The 12,662-nt window shown below is 45.6% G+C and overlaps 2 protein-coding genes across 4 annotated transcripts; both read right to left on the bottom strand.

Annotated features, from left to right (window-relative positions):
- Window positions 1-2,175: 2,175 nt before the first annotated feature.
- Window positions 2,176-8,456, bottom strand: LOC119323500 (glycerophosphodiester phosphodiesterase GDPDL7-like). 3 transcript variants are annotated; one of them, XM_037597176.1, is made up of 10 exons: window positions 8,174-8,456; window positions 7,280-7,397; window positions 6,853-7,149; window positions 4,800-4,909; window positions 4,205-4,703; window positions 3,974-4,012; window positions 3,594-3,881; window positions 3,368-3,507; window positions 2,800-3,280; window positions 2,176-2,627 (listed from the first exon to the last, which is right to left on the bottom strand). In XM_037597176.1, exons 2-10 carry the CDS (start codon window positions 7,377-7,379, stop codon window positions 2,332-2,334), a joined length of 2,250 nt encoding a protein of 749 aa, XP_037453073.1. In that variant the 5' UTR covers window positions 7,380-7,397; window positions 8,174-8,456; the 3' UTR covers window positions 2,176-2,331. The 3 variants fall into 3 exon arrangements, with proteins under 3 accessions (XP_037453073.1, XP_037453072.1, XP_037453074.1); XM_037597175.1 differs by lacking the exon at window positions 8,174-8,456 and adding an exon at window positions 7,821-7,948; XM_037597177.1 differs by lacking the exon at window positions 8,174-8,456 and adding an exon at window positions 7,681-7,793.
- A 137-nt stretch (window positions 8,457-8,593) lies between these two features.
- LOC119323504 (UPF0047 protein YjbQ-like) lies at window positions 8,594-11,086 on the bottom strand. The gene is made up of 7 exons (XM_037597179.1): window positions 10,847-11,086; window positions 10,668-10,728; window positions 9,868-9,962; window positions 9,753-9,786; window positions 9,543-9,597; window positions 9,405-9,447; window positions 8,594-8,944 (listed from the first exon to the last, which is right to left on the bottom strand). Exons 1-7 carry the CDS (start codon window positions 10,919-10,921, stop codon window positions 8,873-8,875), a joined length of 435 nt encoding a protein of 144 aa, XP_037453076.1. The 5' UTR covers window positions 10,922-11,086; the 3' UTR covers window positions 8,594-8,872.
- Window positions 11,087-12,662: the final 1,576 nt, after the last annotated feature.

Genomic DNA, 12,662 nt, shown 5'->3' with positions numbered 1-12,662 from the left:
CTCTCTCGCTCGCTCGCTTTCTCTCACTCTCGCGATGAGAAATCTGTTGTTTTCCCCTGCGACATTTTTTAAAGGTATGCATGTGTTGTTATCAATGTTATCTTTTCCCTATATGGTTACAGTGAGGTGTTTATTTGCAATCTGGATCACCGCCGGTATGAAAAAAAGGATCTTGCGCTATAAATTATAAGTTTGTTTTCATAACAATATTTTAAGAATATTTAACAGGTAAAATTAACATCATATTTAGATTCCACACATTTTTTTAGTAAAATTTCATATATAATATGTTAAAATTGAAGTTACGGTTTAAAAGATACAGATAATTTAGAAAATCATTTGGTTTCACTCAAATATATTCGAAAATAATATTTAAAAATACTTAACAGGTAAAAATAATCTCATATTTATATTCTACATATTTTTCTAACCAAATTTCATATATAACATGTTCAAATCAGAGTTACGGTTAAAAGATATGGATGATTTTAAAAAGCATTTGTTTGTCTTAAATATGATCCGCGGATGAACCTAAAACATTAGGAGGTTTTTCGAAAAATGTAAAATAACGGTTCGGGTGTGACTTAAATCCGGGCGGCGGGTTGAATTCTTTGAAATAGAGAGACTTTTCTGAAAAATGCCATAACGGACGAAAGAAACCCAATTTGCTTTGCAAAAGAGCCCCTCCTGTGTTTTGCGCTGACCATTTGTTATGCACTCGTATGAACCGAGATTAACAATGCATCAAAACAATTTATTTTGTATTTATTTTTATTGGCCGTGCAAGCATATATGGTTTCACTGTGTATGCTCTAACCTGTGTGTATATATATTAGTTCAAGTGTACAACATTGCCTAATTCTTATCCATTCACGTATGCTCTAACCTTAAAAAAAAGACTATAAAAACATCCACGCAAGGATCCAGAATGCACTTTATTTAAAAACAGTCGATGTATGCTGTGCCACGTTAGCCAGCTAACACGTTGGCTGGCTAGAAGAAACCAGCCGCCTCGCTGGCGCTCGCTTCCAGCCTTTTCTTTCGGTCGCTCGCTCGCAGCCTTTTCTTTTTTCGCTCGCTCGCTCGCAGCCTTATCTCCTCTGTTTTCTTTTCTCTTCTGCGAGGCTCTCGATGAAACATCCCGACCTCGCCCCCATCCAGACACCGAGCTCTCACTGGATGTACCGTCGTTGCCGCTTGAGCCCACACACCGTCGCCGGGATTTCGCCCCGCCCCCTCCTCCCCCTCCCCCACCAAGCTCGAGAGCAGCGGCAGGATCACCCCGTCCTTTCCCTCCGCGCGGGAGGTTCTGGCAGAGCATCGGCCGGGGCGGCGGCGGTCTTCTCTTCGGCACATAGGGAGCCGAGCCGGGGCGGCGTCCCCGTGCCGTGTTGGTGGAGCCCCTCCTCCCGATGGGTGGCTGGTGGCTCCGTTGCTCGCAGCAGCCCCCATCGCTCGCCGGATCTGGCGGCCGGCCAGCACGCGCGGGGACTTGGTTGGGCCCGTTGCCGGCGAGCACAAGTCGCTGCCGTCCGCCGCTTCCTCATCTTTTGTTGTGCCTTGCGCCACCTAGCGCTCCCCCTTCGCCCCCTGCTGCTTGCCATGTAGGCGCCATAGCCATCGCTCCCTTGCCTCGCGCGTCACCGTCGCCTCGGTCCGACACCTCCAACTCCAAGCCACCGGTCGACGAGTGACACAATGCCACCCCACCACACCACCACGAGCGCTACTGGCCCAGCGGGGCCAGTGTTGCTCCCCTCCGGCCTCTCTTTTGAGGTCAACCCTGAGCCTCCTTTGTCCCGCGGCTCCACCTCCGTTCCCGTCCACCATGGCCTCTCCGTCTCGATTCGTCCGTCGCGAGATCCACGAATAGTTTGCCAGATCCACTTAATATGTACTGCGGGTTGATTTTGCGGAAACCGAGGGGCTTTTTCGCAAAACGCCAGCGACGACGGACGACCAGAAGCACTCCGTGCTTTATTAGTAGGGAAAGATATGATGAGATAGATTCGTTCAAAAAAAACTAAATTGATTATTTAGTTTATTTAATTTGAACTGTACTGTTTTGTTTGCTGTTTTTACTTCAGAAGATGGTAAATTCCAGTGCCTTCCCTCGAAGAGAGGGAGTAGGAGTGCAGTTCCCTAAACATTTGAGAGTTCAGATTCAAACATGCATGGGATGAAACTTTCTGAAGGTGTGTAATTATGTGCAGGCTGGTCAGGAAGTATCTACTTTAAACAGCAATATGTTACAGAACAATTCAGGGTGTGAGGAGGAGGAAACATAGAGGATAATCATGTGGTAGTACAATGCCAGTCAGCAAGATATGATCAATGGCAGCCCGAGTACAAGAAGGCAGCAATGCCAGCTGCTACCAGGAAGCAACTGCCGGCACTGGAGCTGGGTGGAGAGGAGCTGCTGTCAGCTACTTTCGGTGCCGCCTCCGGAGGGCTGCTCACCGACACAGGTGGCAGCGGCGGGTCGAGAACATCGGCAGGCTCCAGCAAGGGTGCTGGCGGGAGCGCCGGGGGAAGCGCGCCTGGGGGGACCATGCTCACCAGAGCACCGGGTGCTGCAGCCATGATTGTGTAGGTCAGGTTCTTCGTCGGATCACTGCATGGGCTCCCTGCAATTCATTCAGACAAAGAAACAAGGACTGTTACTCTGGCAACTAGTGGAAGTAATGCTCCGATGCGGTTTCACAAAAGTTGGTGCTGGGATTGCTTGAGCTGAGAAGCTCTTTCGTGTAGCTGCAATCTGAAACTGTTCGATGTGCATAGCGTCAAACAGGTACTTACTGAAGTATGTAGTTGCAGTGGCAGGGAACTCGGTCACAATCGCATCGACGACCAATGCAGCAGAGTATGTAGCGATCTCAACCATCGGATCAGCAAAGTAGTCGAACCCAAAGTTGGTGAACTCATTCTTGAGCGGACCGACGTGCACCGACAAGTTTGCAGCGTGCAGATTCTCCACCAAATTAGTGAACCCTGTCAGGAAGAAGCCATTGACCTTCACGAGCGAACCGCGGGTCACCATCACTGCATCCGCAAACTCCTTGATCTCGTCCACGGAAGGCTTGGAAGCATCACTTATTATGGTGCCAACAGTGAGAACCCGCTTAAACGCTGGGAACTTCTTGAACGCTGAAAGTACGGAGGAGTCGTCTGATTCGATGAACACTTGCTGCTTGCTCTCCTTGTCGTAGCTGGCATTGACCAGTGCACCGGAGACTGCATCTACCAGGCCAAGACCTCTGGTTGCAAGGTATGGAGCATCCTGCTCTCAGCCAAGAATGTTCAGTTCAACAGATTTACGGGGATAACATGAGCAAATAGTGTAACTTCAGTGAAAAGGATCTGCTACCTCTATCTCGATCAGTATACCAGAGACATTGCTAGTTTTGGCAAAGTCAAGGAATTCGGGCAAAGTAAAGAATTTGCCAGCATTCTTCGCTGCAGGATTTCTTTTCAGGCCTGCCTGAGCAAATGGACCAGTAAGCTCGGCTGATCAGATGAACAAAAAAACAAGATGTTAGTGCATGACAAAGAAAGAATACATGAAGAAATAATGTAATTGTTCTGTTCTTTACGTTTCAAGGTTTGGATCTCGCTCCATGAAAGATCAAACGAGAAAATGCCTGATTTATTCTGTATTTCACTGATAGTAACAACTTTTGTCATGAAAGTGGTTGCTGCCGTCGTGCTGGCAATGAGATCTGCAGAGCCCAGGCAAAAGGCCACACCGTCTTTTGACATCCGAACCGAGCAATCTATTATGTCGGCACCATCTTTCACTGCTTGTTGGTAGGCAAGGTCCGTGCAGCCTGCGTACACGCCACTTGCGCCATTGTGCGTTATAATGATTGGCCTCTCTCCATCTAATTGAATAGAGAAATTAGTCAATCGTAGGATGATGATGAGTTAAGAAAGTGCATACTGCGACGTATAAAGAAAAGAAAAAACAGCTTACTTGAAGCAAGAGCATTTGCTTCATTATGTGCCAAGCACGCTGCAAAGATCCTCAAGATGTTATCAAGGAACAAATAAAAGATGAGAAATTATGCGTAATCAGTATGTTCCTATCATGCGTAATGTGATAATTAACCTGTCGTGACAACCCCTATGGTTAGTTGTGGCAATGCTAGGCATCAACCAAATATGCACTTGGCTTTTTCAACATGGAATAGTTCTCAGTGCTTACCGACAGCTCCTGATGCAGTGGGCGGGAAGTCAGTCATCAAACCATCTACAGTGAAGTCTGGGTTGTTTATGAACTGCAAGTATTCCGCGGCAGGATCATAGCTGTAGTTGTAACTCGTAAGGATATCATTGGCAAACGATCCTACATGCACTTCCAGCCCTAGGGCATGTGCATCTTTGACCAAACTGGTAGGTGGGAGCAAGTACAGATTGTTATTCACTGGCCAAACATAATTCCTGGGGACCATAATTCCTGATGCAAAAGCCTTGACAGATTTCAGATCTTTCAATATTTCTCCGTATGATTTCTTGACGCTTGTCTCGGTAACATTCTCAGCGAGACACCGCAAAATTAGCTTAGCCCTGCCCTTAAGCTTTCCACCAATACTTTTCAAGAATGAAATATCTGGCGAGGATATGTAGGCAATAGGATAATCTTTTGGTAATTTTAATATGTAATCTTCGATATCTAAATTGTGATCCCTATAAAAACCATCGAACTGCAAAAGGAAACATGAACTTTATTGGATAGAAAACATAGTGCAGTAATATGGGAGCCTTGGTGAACTTCTGAATATTAGTGAAATCCCATTTACCTCCACATTAACCCAAATTTGTTGCGGGTGGAGTCCAGCCATATCATCAAGCGTATACATTCCCATCATGGCATCGAATGTGCTTGGGCGAGAAAAAATAGTTTGGATCACTAAGGAACGATCAAGCAACAGGACACGTCAATATTCCGCAACAACAAAAGTTTCAGAAGCTAAATGAAAAGAGGAATTTCAAGGTACACCCAAACTGATATGAGCCGTTAGTTCTGTGTGAACTAGTGGGGGCAGTGGGGATGCTAATATTATTATTACCTTAGGCTGGCCATAGTGGGAGTAACTTAGCTAGGAACATAACGCACCTCAAGGCAAGTTTGTTTATGTGGCAAGTAGTTAATGAGGTGAGAGGTGTTTGTGCTCCACTATGACTAGCATTATACTTCCTCCGTTTTTATTTACTCTGCATATTAGAGTTGACTGAAGTCAAACTTCATAAAGTTTGACCAAGTTTATAGGAAAAAATATAAATATTTATGATAACAATTTTATATGATGCGAAAGTACATTCAATAATGAATCTAATGGTATTGATTTGTAATTGTACATGTTAATATTTTTGTCTATAAATTTTGTCAAAGTTTATAAAGCTTGACTTTGACCAAAACTAATATGCGAAGTATATAAAAACGGAGGGAGTAGTAGATAAGAGTCTATTAATGGTCCCATAGGGTTAATACGGACTTCACTAAGGTGTGGTGATAAATAAGGAAATAAACAAGGCCAATCAATGGGTTCTATTCTAGTTTTGGATTCACGATTAGCTAGCTCAGGTGTAAAAAAAATGTGTTAGGTTTTCTTCGGACTATGTAAATAGTCCGTGTGCCATTAGTAACACATTCATTAATACTCGGAAACTTTCCAAAAAAATAATAACAATATGTGTGTACATCAATAACTCAAGTAGGTAGTATATATACACCGCACGAAGCATGAAAGGAAACAGATGGATTTAATTAACACACATCATTTGACCGTCCTTGCATTGTTGATATATTGTGTTAGCTGCTAATCCCTCCGTTCCTATAAATACGGCATAATTTTTCGTTCGCTAACCCCAAGGAGAGTCCTCGAGCGACGAAACTGACCCATGCTACTCCTGAGAAAAAAAAAATCTCTCCTAGCATTAGTTAATGACATCCTCACTTGTTGTACCTTGCTTCTCGTACCACAGACCCACACCCACACAGCGCTTCGCAAGTCCCCCCACGTCCCACACGATGCGCAGATCAAAAGCACTGCAGGGACCGCTTATCCATTGGGGAGAGATGGAGCGGAGGATCAGCACATCGCTGGAACTGAGGGAGATAAGACCGAGAGAGTAGGGGTAGTTTGGGGAGAAATGGGTGTACGCTGCACCCTGCGCCTTGTTCAAGGGAAAAATTGGAGAAAAAATTTATGCCCTACTCATGGGAATGGAGGGGGTACACGTTATGTAAAGATAACATCAGCGATATTCTTTTTGGATGCCACATGTGCTAAGATAATGCTACGAGTATTAATCCTAGTCTAGATGTATGGCCTAGGAAATTAGAAACAGCATCAAAACACATTAAACAAAATGACCCTTTTGCATACATTTTGGATGTTGTATAGTTCTTGCAATACATTCATGTAATATAAATAAAAATGTTGGTCTCTTTAGTTCTTTACTAGCATATATGAAAGATCGTTGATTGAGAAGGGATAATTAGGTCCATAAACAACTTTCCGTTTTAACATGAACAAGAACTTGCTATAAGGTAGTGGAATGCTCAAATAGCCAAAGCTGCCTTTGATCAATGGACCGCTTGGATTAAATACTACTCTTACAGGTCCTAAGAGGTAAGTCGGCGTGTCTCATCTTAAAAGAGCTCAAATGGCAAACCAGCTCCAACGAGGCAAGGATACAATTCCAACCTCACGTGTTCCAAATATGGAAGAAAATGACGAGTGTTTAACAGTTTTGATGCTTTACCATTGCAAATCGTCGTGAAGCACAGATAAAATATAGAATATTTTACTTTGCAGTTCAAACGGTTCAGGAGTTTTGCATGCATACCTGTGACATTATTTATGAGCTCGTCTGAGGTGAAATCCACAGCAAACCACCCATGAATATCTTCTAAACCCAGCTTGTATGTTTTGTCCTTCTTAGGGTACACTTCAGCAATTAGTGTTGACTTATCAAGCGTTAAGCCACTTCTGCAGAAGCCCACACCGTCACTGGACAATTGCAGATCACACTCCAGAACGACTCCAGGCAAGCTAGCTGTCATCGCAAACTCATACGCAAACCTGCTTGATTCGGGAAATAAGCCAGAGAAGCCTCCACGAGCGATGACTAGAGGAGGACGACCTGTAGGAGAATGATAGGATGATTAGCACTTTGGCAACATGGCCCGTGTGGTGGCAGATCAAAATGCTCGATCGAGTGGGGGGGAAATTGAAAGTCGAGCAAGAGAAGAAAAGGGATAAAAGATGTTTACCATCCAGAGTCTGCCATTTCTGTACCGGAGCATCTATAGCGGCATTGGCTCCATGAAGGAGTATGAGGATCAAAAGCATGTGAGGATATCTACCTCCCATTTAGCCAGGAGGAGCACCCTGCAAAGCATAACGCTCCCTTGAGCCCCGGAGAAGCAATCGCGAGAATCATTTGGATTTGTTTACAAGGAAAATAACACAAGAGATATATCTATGCACTCGAAAACAATACTACAAGAATAAGATGAAGAGGCAGAAGGGTTGATCCTCTCGATTTTTTCCATGAATTGAATTAAAAAGCATGCAAAAGGGTGATTGAAGTGTGAAACAGAAGATGGAAGGATCTGCTACAAGGAAAGATCATGTAATGTAGCTGAACAGTTGCAGGGGGGAGGGGGCAAACCCGATCAATCAGCCTCTCACCAGACATGCAAAATTACAGGCCTCAAATTCTAATCCCAAGCTAAGAAGAAGATTGAAGGAACGGGACGGCGTTTTGATTGATTGAGGGGGAAAAAAACAGAGAGGAGGGTGGCGCCTCACCTCACATGAAACGACGGGAAATAAAATTTAGAGGAGGCGGCGATCTATCTCCAGCCCCACCCAGCCAAGGCTCGCAAAATGTCCCCATATGAGATTGTGGAGCGGAGACGAAGGTGAAGAAAAAGGGCTCTAAAATTAGGACGACGGGCAGCCTTTGGCATGCTCGTGCTTGCTTAATTTAGATTCAGAGGCCCCGTCTATCTAGCTAAGCCCTCGTGCTCGGGAGTTTCTTTCTTGGCATGCTCGGGAGGCAAACAGATAACGCCCCCTCTTTCGCCTGCCCTGCCTTAAAATGCCATGGAAATTGAAACGCGAGGGGGAGGGGGATGGTAACAGTTCTTAACGGCTCTCACCTCGTAACTCCGCCCATGGCCATGCGCTTCAAGACACGCGGTGGCATCGAGGAGCGCGAGCGCGGAGACGGGGCGCGTGCGAGGCGGGAGAGCATGCCGGCGCGGACGCGACGGAGAGGCCGGGTGCGCCCCCGGTAGTGGAAGGTTCCGGGGGAGCCCGTGAAGAGAGCAGCCGCCGCCATGGCTTCTCGGAGTGGAATCGGGATTTGGGGGTGAACTCTTGAGCCACGATTTTTGTCTCGCTTCTCCGTTCGTGAGGGTGGCCTTGCAAATGGATGGTGCCACCTCATCGTTGCACCTGCAGTCCGTTGTCCCTTCGTCAGTTGCAGAGCGCCGGAAGTCGGCTAGTAATTCAACAACTTTGTTCAGTTCGATCCGTCTGCGAGGGGAAAAGGAAAAAGCAATCTGATATGTCACGCATTTGCAAGGCATGTTTCTTTCTTCATTCATATAAAAAAAGACAGATTTCTTCAACTACATGGACAAAAAACTCTTATGTTCTATTCAAACAACCGGGTGCGTCCCACATTTTGAACACTCATGTTGGCTCCCAATTTATTGAAATTTTGCACTACTCATTCATACATACAGACCGACGATCCGTACACGACATGTTCAAAGCTCTCAGGTCCTGATTTTCCATGCTGGTGCTTAAAGCTGCCCAGCATTCCTCCTTCCTCCAGGTTTCTAATACTCCGTTTAGATCCCGTTGAGGGTGACCACGATTTTACGGGCGCTGGCATGATCACGATGTTCGCACAGCCATATGCCCTGAAAAAAAGTAGGTTCAGGTGAGATTTTGCACTCCCAAAACAAATCGTGTAATCTACAATAAGTATGGATTCTTCTGTTCAGTTCGTTTCCCAGGGTTTCAACTACTATTGATGTTCTTACTGAGACTGAGCTTGAACATCAGATACTATATAATGTACGCCAAAGGTGCTTGTCCGTACTAAGTATGGTCTTAGAAAACAATTTTGAATCCAGTCGAAGCATAGTCAATATGAACCTCCTATACAATACTGCTTGTAATTTCATAACTTTTCATTCATCATCTGGGAACTACGCAAGCAATCCAGTCATGCTCGTGGTATATCCAACAATAAAGAGAGTATTAAGGATTGAAAGGGGACAACAAAACAGCCATGATGATATACTAATGAGCAAAGGCTGAAACGGCCAGATAGTAAGAGATGATAAATTCTGGAACATGTATATTTTTTTTTCTTACCTGCCAAGTGCCCAGGTTGAGATGTCCATCAGTTATAGGAATTCTGAAGAAATTAGAGCAAGAATACAGCTTATTATTATTTTAGACAAAGTAGAAGAGAAATGAAATGGGAGAAAAAGGAAGGTAGCAAACACATACGTCAGAGCACAGCCAAACATTGATGATTTAATATGTGCTGGCATGTCATCCGGTCCTGGAATTAAAACTGAAGTATTATGATCTGATCATCTGAATGCAATAACGGGAATAGTACGGTCTCCAATAATCAAATCACTGCCATGCCACTGTAATTTAAAGTGCAGCATACTCTACTGGTTTAGCTAAACCCAAACAAATAACAATGCTAACCTTCCATAGTATGCTTCCAAGGAGCAGATCGGCCCTGACAATAATCAACACAGTGAAGCAACACGTAAGTGATCACACTTCGGAATAAGACAAGAAAAAAAATCAGAGCACTGACCTCTGGGACAATTTTGTTAAGGAATGTTTCGGTGTCAGCCTGCACATCAGAGTCATAGTTCTCATTGATGGTCAGGGAAGCACTTGTGTGCTGCACTGCAGAGCGTTGGAATTTCATTAGTACCAAAATACCTGAGTATGTGTGCTCTACATGGTTATCAGTTTATCCACATGCATACAAAAAAATATTGCATCGCTCTCTACATGCTTAATTGGTGACAATTCGATATTTATAGTTTCACCTGTCTACAGTAAAGTTTCACTCCTGATGTCTTGCTCCTGTGCTCACCTTTCGTTTAGTTATCATGCTCCATTTTCTTATGGTGCTATTTATTGATATTGAACTCCCATAAAGTTATTCAAAACGAAACAATGGCAAATGATGTAAGCCATGAAATAGCTCTAACTTGTCAAATATGCTATCACTGTAAGACATCACACAAGCACTATACTTGATTTCCTCATATATGATCAAAACAAGAAACCTTGATACAGTTCTCGACAAACACGCATAGCTTGCCTTCCCTAAATACCGTGCGCACACACTTTGTACAGTACAACATACCAGAACCCCTCTCTAAGGCCAAAAAAACACACAACCATGCACAGAACCTCAAGGCTAGTAAATTTGACCAAGCTACTGAAGCCCAGTTCAGCAAATTTCCATCACATATACTTTTATTTCCTTCTTTAAGAGAAACCTCGCTTTCTACATAGAAAACCGTCTAGCATAATACAGCTTCTCTCTAAACGAGAAGGAACAGATCGTAAGTTGATTCAGTTAGTTGTATCTGTACGTACGGAACAGATGCGCCAAGCCGCACTTGAACCCGGAGAGATCGCCCTCAATCTCCCTCAAAACCTGCAGCGCTCGACATAACAACAGCAGAATCGCCATCAGCAAAAGGATGAAACCCTGGATTGTGCGAACGAGGCGGTGAGGCGAGGCGCGGCTCGGGTGAGATTGAGGGTGAATAAACCTTGGGGGTGATGAGGTGGCAGCCGCGGCGCTGGGCAGGGATGACGACGGTCTTCTGGGCCCACTTGGCGGCCATGGAACAGGGCGGGGCCGGCGGGATGGGTTGAGCGGCGGCGGCGGTGGCGGCGGCGATGAGGGTGAGCTTTGCGCACGCTGACACGCGGCACCGGAAGCAGCGAGCGATAGGGGCGTCGTGTCCGGGAGGGGATCGCTCGTTCCCTGCTTCTGCTTCCGATGATGAACCAATTCAGCCTTCAAGGATTCGTGGCCGTCGGATGAGCTGATCAATGCTCCTCGCATAGTTTTAGTGAAATTATTTCTTCCCTATACTATCTATACCTAACAAAAGAGTAAGGATCCATCTGCCGTATTACATTGCTTAGTTTAGTTTGACCTCCCACTTCCACTCATGACTCACCCTCACCTCACCTCACCCCACTCCGCTTCGTCCGGCTCCACCTCGCATGCCAGATTTGTTGTTGATTAATACCCTCAACAAGTCCAAAAAAACAGGGCATGCAAACCATCATTAAAATCTGCCATAATTAGGGGACACGAAGCGTGGCGCGGCTATTATTTATTAGGCTTATCACTCATCTGATTCAGCTGTCGCAACGGGGAGGGGCCCGATCTGAAAGACTATCACATCGCTGCCCAAAATGTGATGCACCATAGCCAGCCCTCTGAGGCCGAACCATCGAGGGTGTTGATGAGCACGACGGTCGTCCGCCCCATGCCTGGTTGGACGGTGTTGTACGCTATCCACCAGCCCATACCAGGGAAGTGTTCACCTCTAGATACTCCGGCACGCCGACAGGGCTGAAGGGAAGTGCCGTCATGTTCTTCCATAATGCCTACATGTCTTTCATAGTGCTTACATGTAGGATGGCACACTAGCTAGCAGGAAACCTACATTAATTGCGCGCCGCCGCACCACGTCGACAGTATTGATGGGCGATAATGCGGCTCACCCCGGCAGGCCAGAGAGGAAGGACAGTTTCGGCGATTCCAAGGCCTCCGAGAGTGTGATGAATTGCGCCTTGGTGGCCATGCTCAGCCTAAACTGCTGACTGGAGTGAGTAACACACTACGAAGAGACGTGAGAGCTTAATTGGCATGTGCATGCATGCAGTAAGACTCAAATCTAAGCCTCACGCATAGCAATGATTTTTTATAGACATCTAGAAGTTGTTCAACCAAATGGCTAACAATTTCCCCATGACTAAAGTTAATTTAAGGTAACTCTTATTTTTTATTTTTCTTGTGGTTTTCCCAAAAATTTCTCATTAGTTTTTTTGCTGCCTTTAGGAATTTGTGTGATTGATCGGGACACTAAAAACATTAACGTACGCAGAAGGGATGACTACTCCCCTATGCCACGTCGCAATTTACTATGGCTCAATTAACACCTCCATAGGGTAAACTCTCGATGACTTTTTCCTTGCTTCGTCCAGAAGAGAGCCGCAGCCGCCTCGAGCAATGGAGTCTGACTCCTCTTTTTCTCTCTGCACGCAACCTCTCCTTTCCTCTTCTCCTAGGGTTGCGCCACCGCCGCCGCCCATGCCAGCTGCTCTAACGCCGTTCACTGGAGAAAGCATCCTCCCCAGATCCGCTTCTCCCCCAAACCATCTCATCTTCTTATTCCACCCGGACGTCATGATTGTTGCGGAAGAGGAGGAGGAAGGGGATGGCAAAATCTCGGGAGAGAAAAAAACGGGCAAGCAAGCGAGAAGGATGTCATGGCAGACGTACGTTGACGAGCCGCTGCTCTGCGACATCGATGTCCAGCGCCTCACCGCCGCCCCATCCTCGGCCAC

This window comes from Triticum dicoccoides, chromosome 6B (genome assembly GCF_002162155.2).
Source record: "Triticum dicoccoides isolate Atlit2015 ecotype Zavitan chromosome 6B, WEW_v2.0, whole genome shotgun sequence".
Lineage (NCBI taxonomy): Eukaryota > Viridiplantae > Streptophyta > Magnoliopsida > Poales > Poaceae > Triticum > Triticum dicoccoides.
This window is presented reverse-complemented; position numbering and strand designations above follow the sequence as displayed.

What these genes read in the sequence shown, in the direction of transcription:
- LOC119323504 (XM_037597179.1), bottom strand. Translation starts at nt 10,921, where the DNA reads ATGGCCGCCAAGTGGGCCCAGAAGACCGTCGTCATCCCTGCCCAGCGC. An exon ending in TTAACAAAATTGTCCCAGAG is followed by an intron (nt 9,787 to 9,867) that starts GTCAGTGCTCTG and finishes GATTATTGTCAG; the next exon opens with GGCCGATCTGCTCCTTGGAA. An exon ending in TCAACCTGGGCACTTGGCAG is followed by an intron (nt 8,945 to 9,404) that starts GTAAGAAAAAAA and finishes ACTTTTTTTCAG; the next exon opens with GGCATATGGCTGTGCGAACA.
- LOC119323500 (XM_037597176.1), bottom strand. Translation starts at nt 7,379, where the DNA reads ATGGGAGGTAGATATCCTCACATGCTTTTGATCCTCATACTCCTTCAT. An exon ending in AAATTTGGGTTAATGTGGAG is followed by an intron (nt 4,704 to 4,799) that starts GTAAATGGGATT and finishes TTCCTTTTGCAG; the next exon opens with TTCGATGGTTTTTATAGGGA. An exon ending in CACTGCATCAGGAGCTGTCG is followed by an intron (nt 4,013 to 4,204) that starts GTAAGCACTGAG and finishes GGATCTTTGCAG; the next exon opens with CGTGCTTGGCACATAATGAA.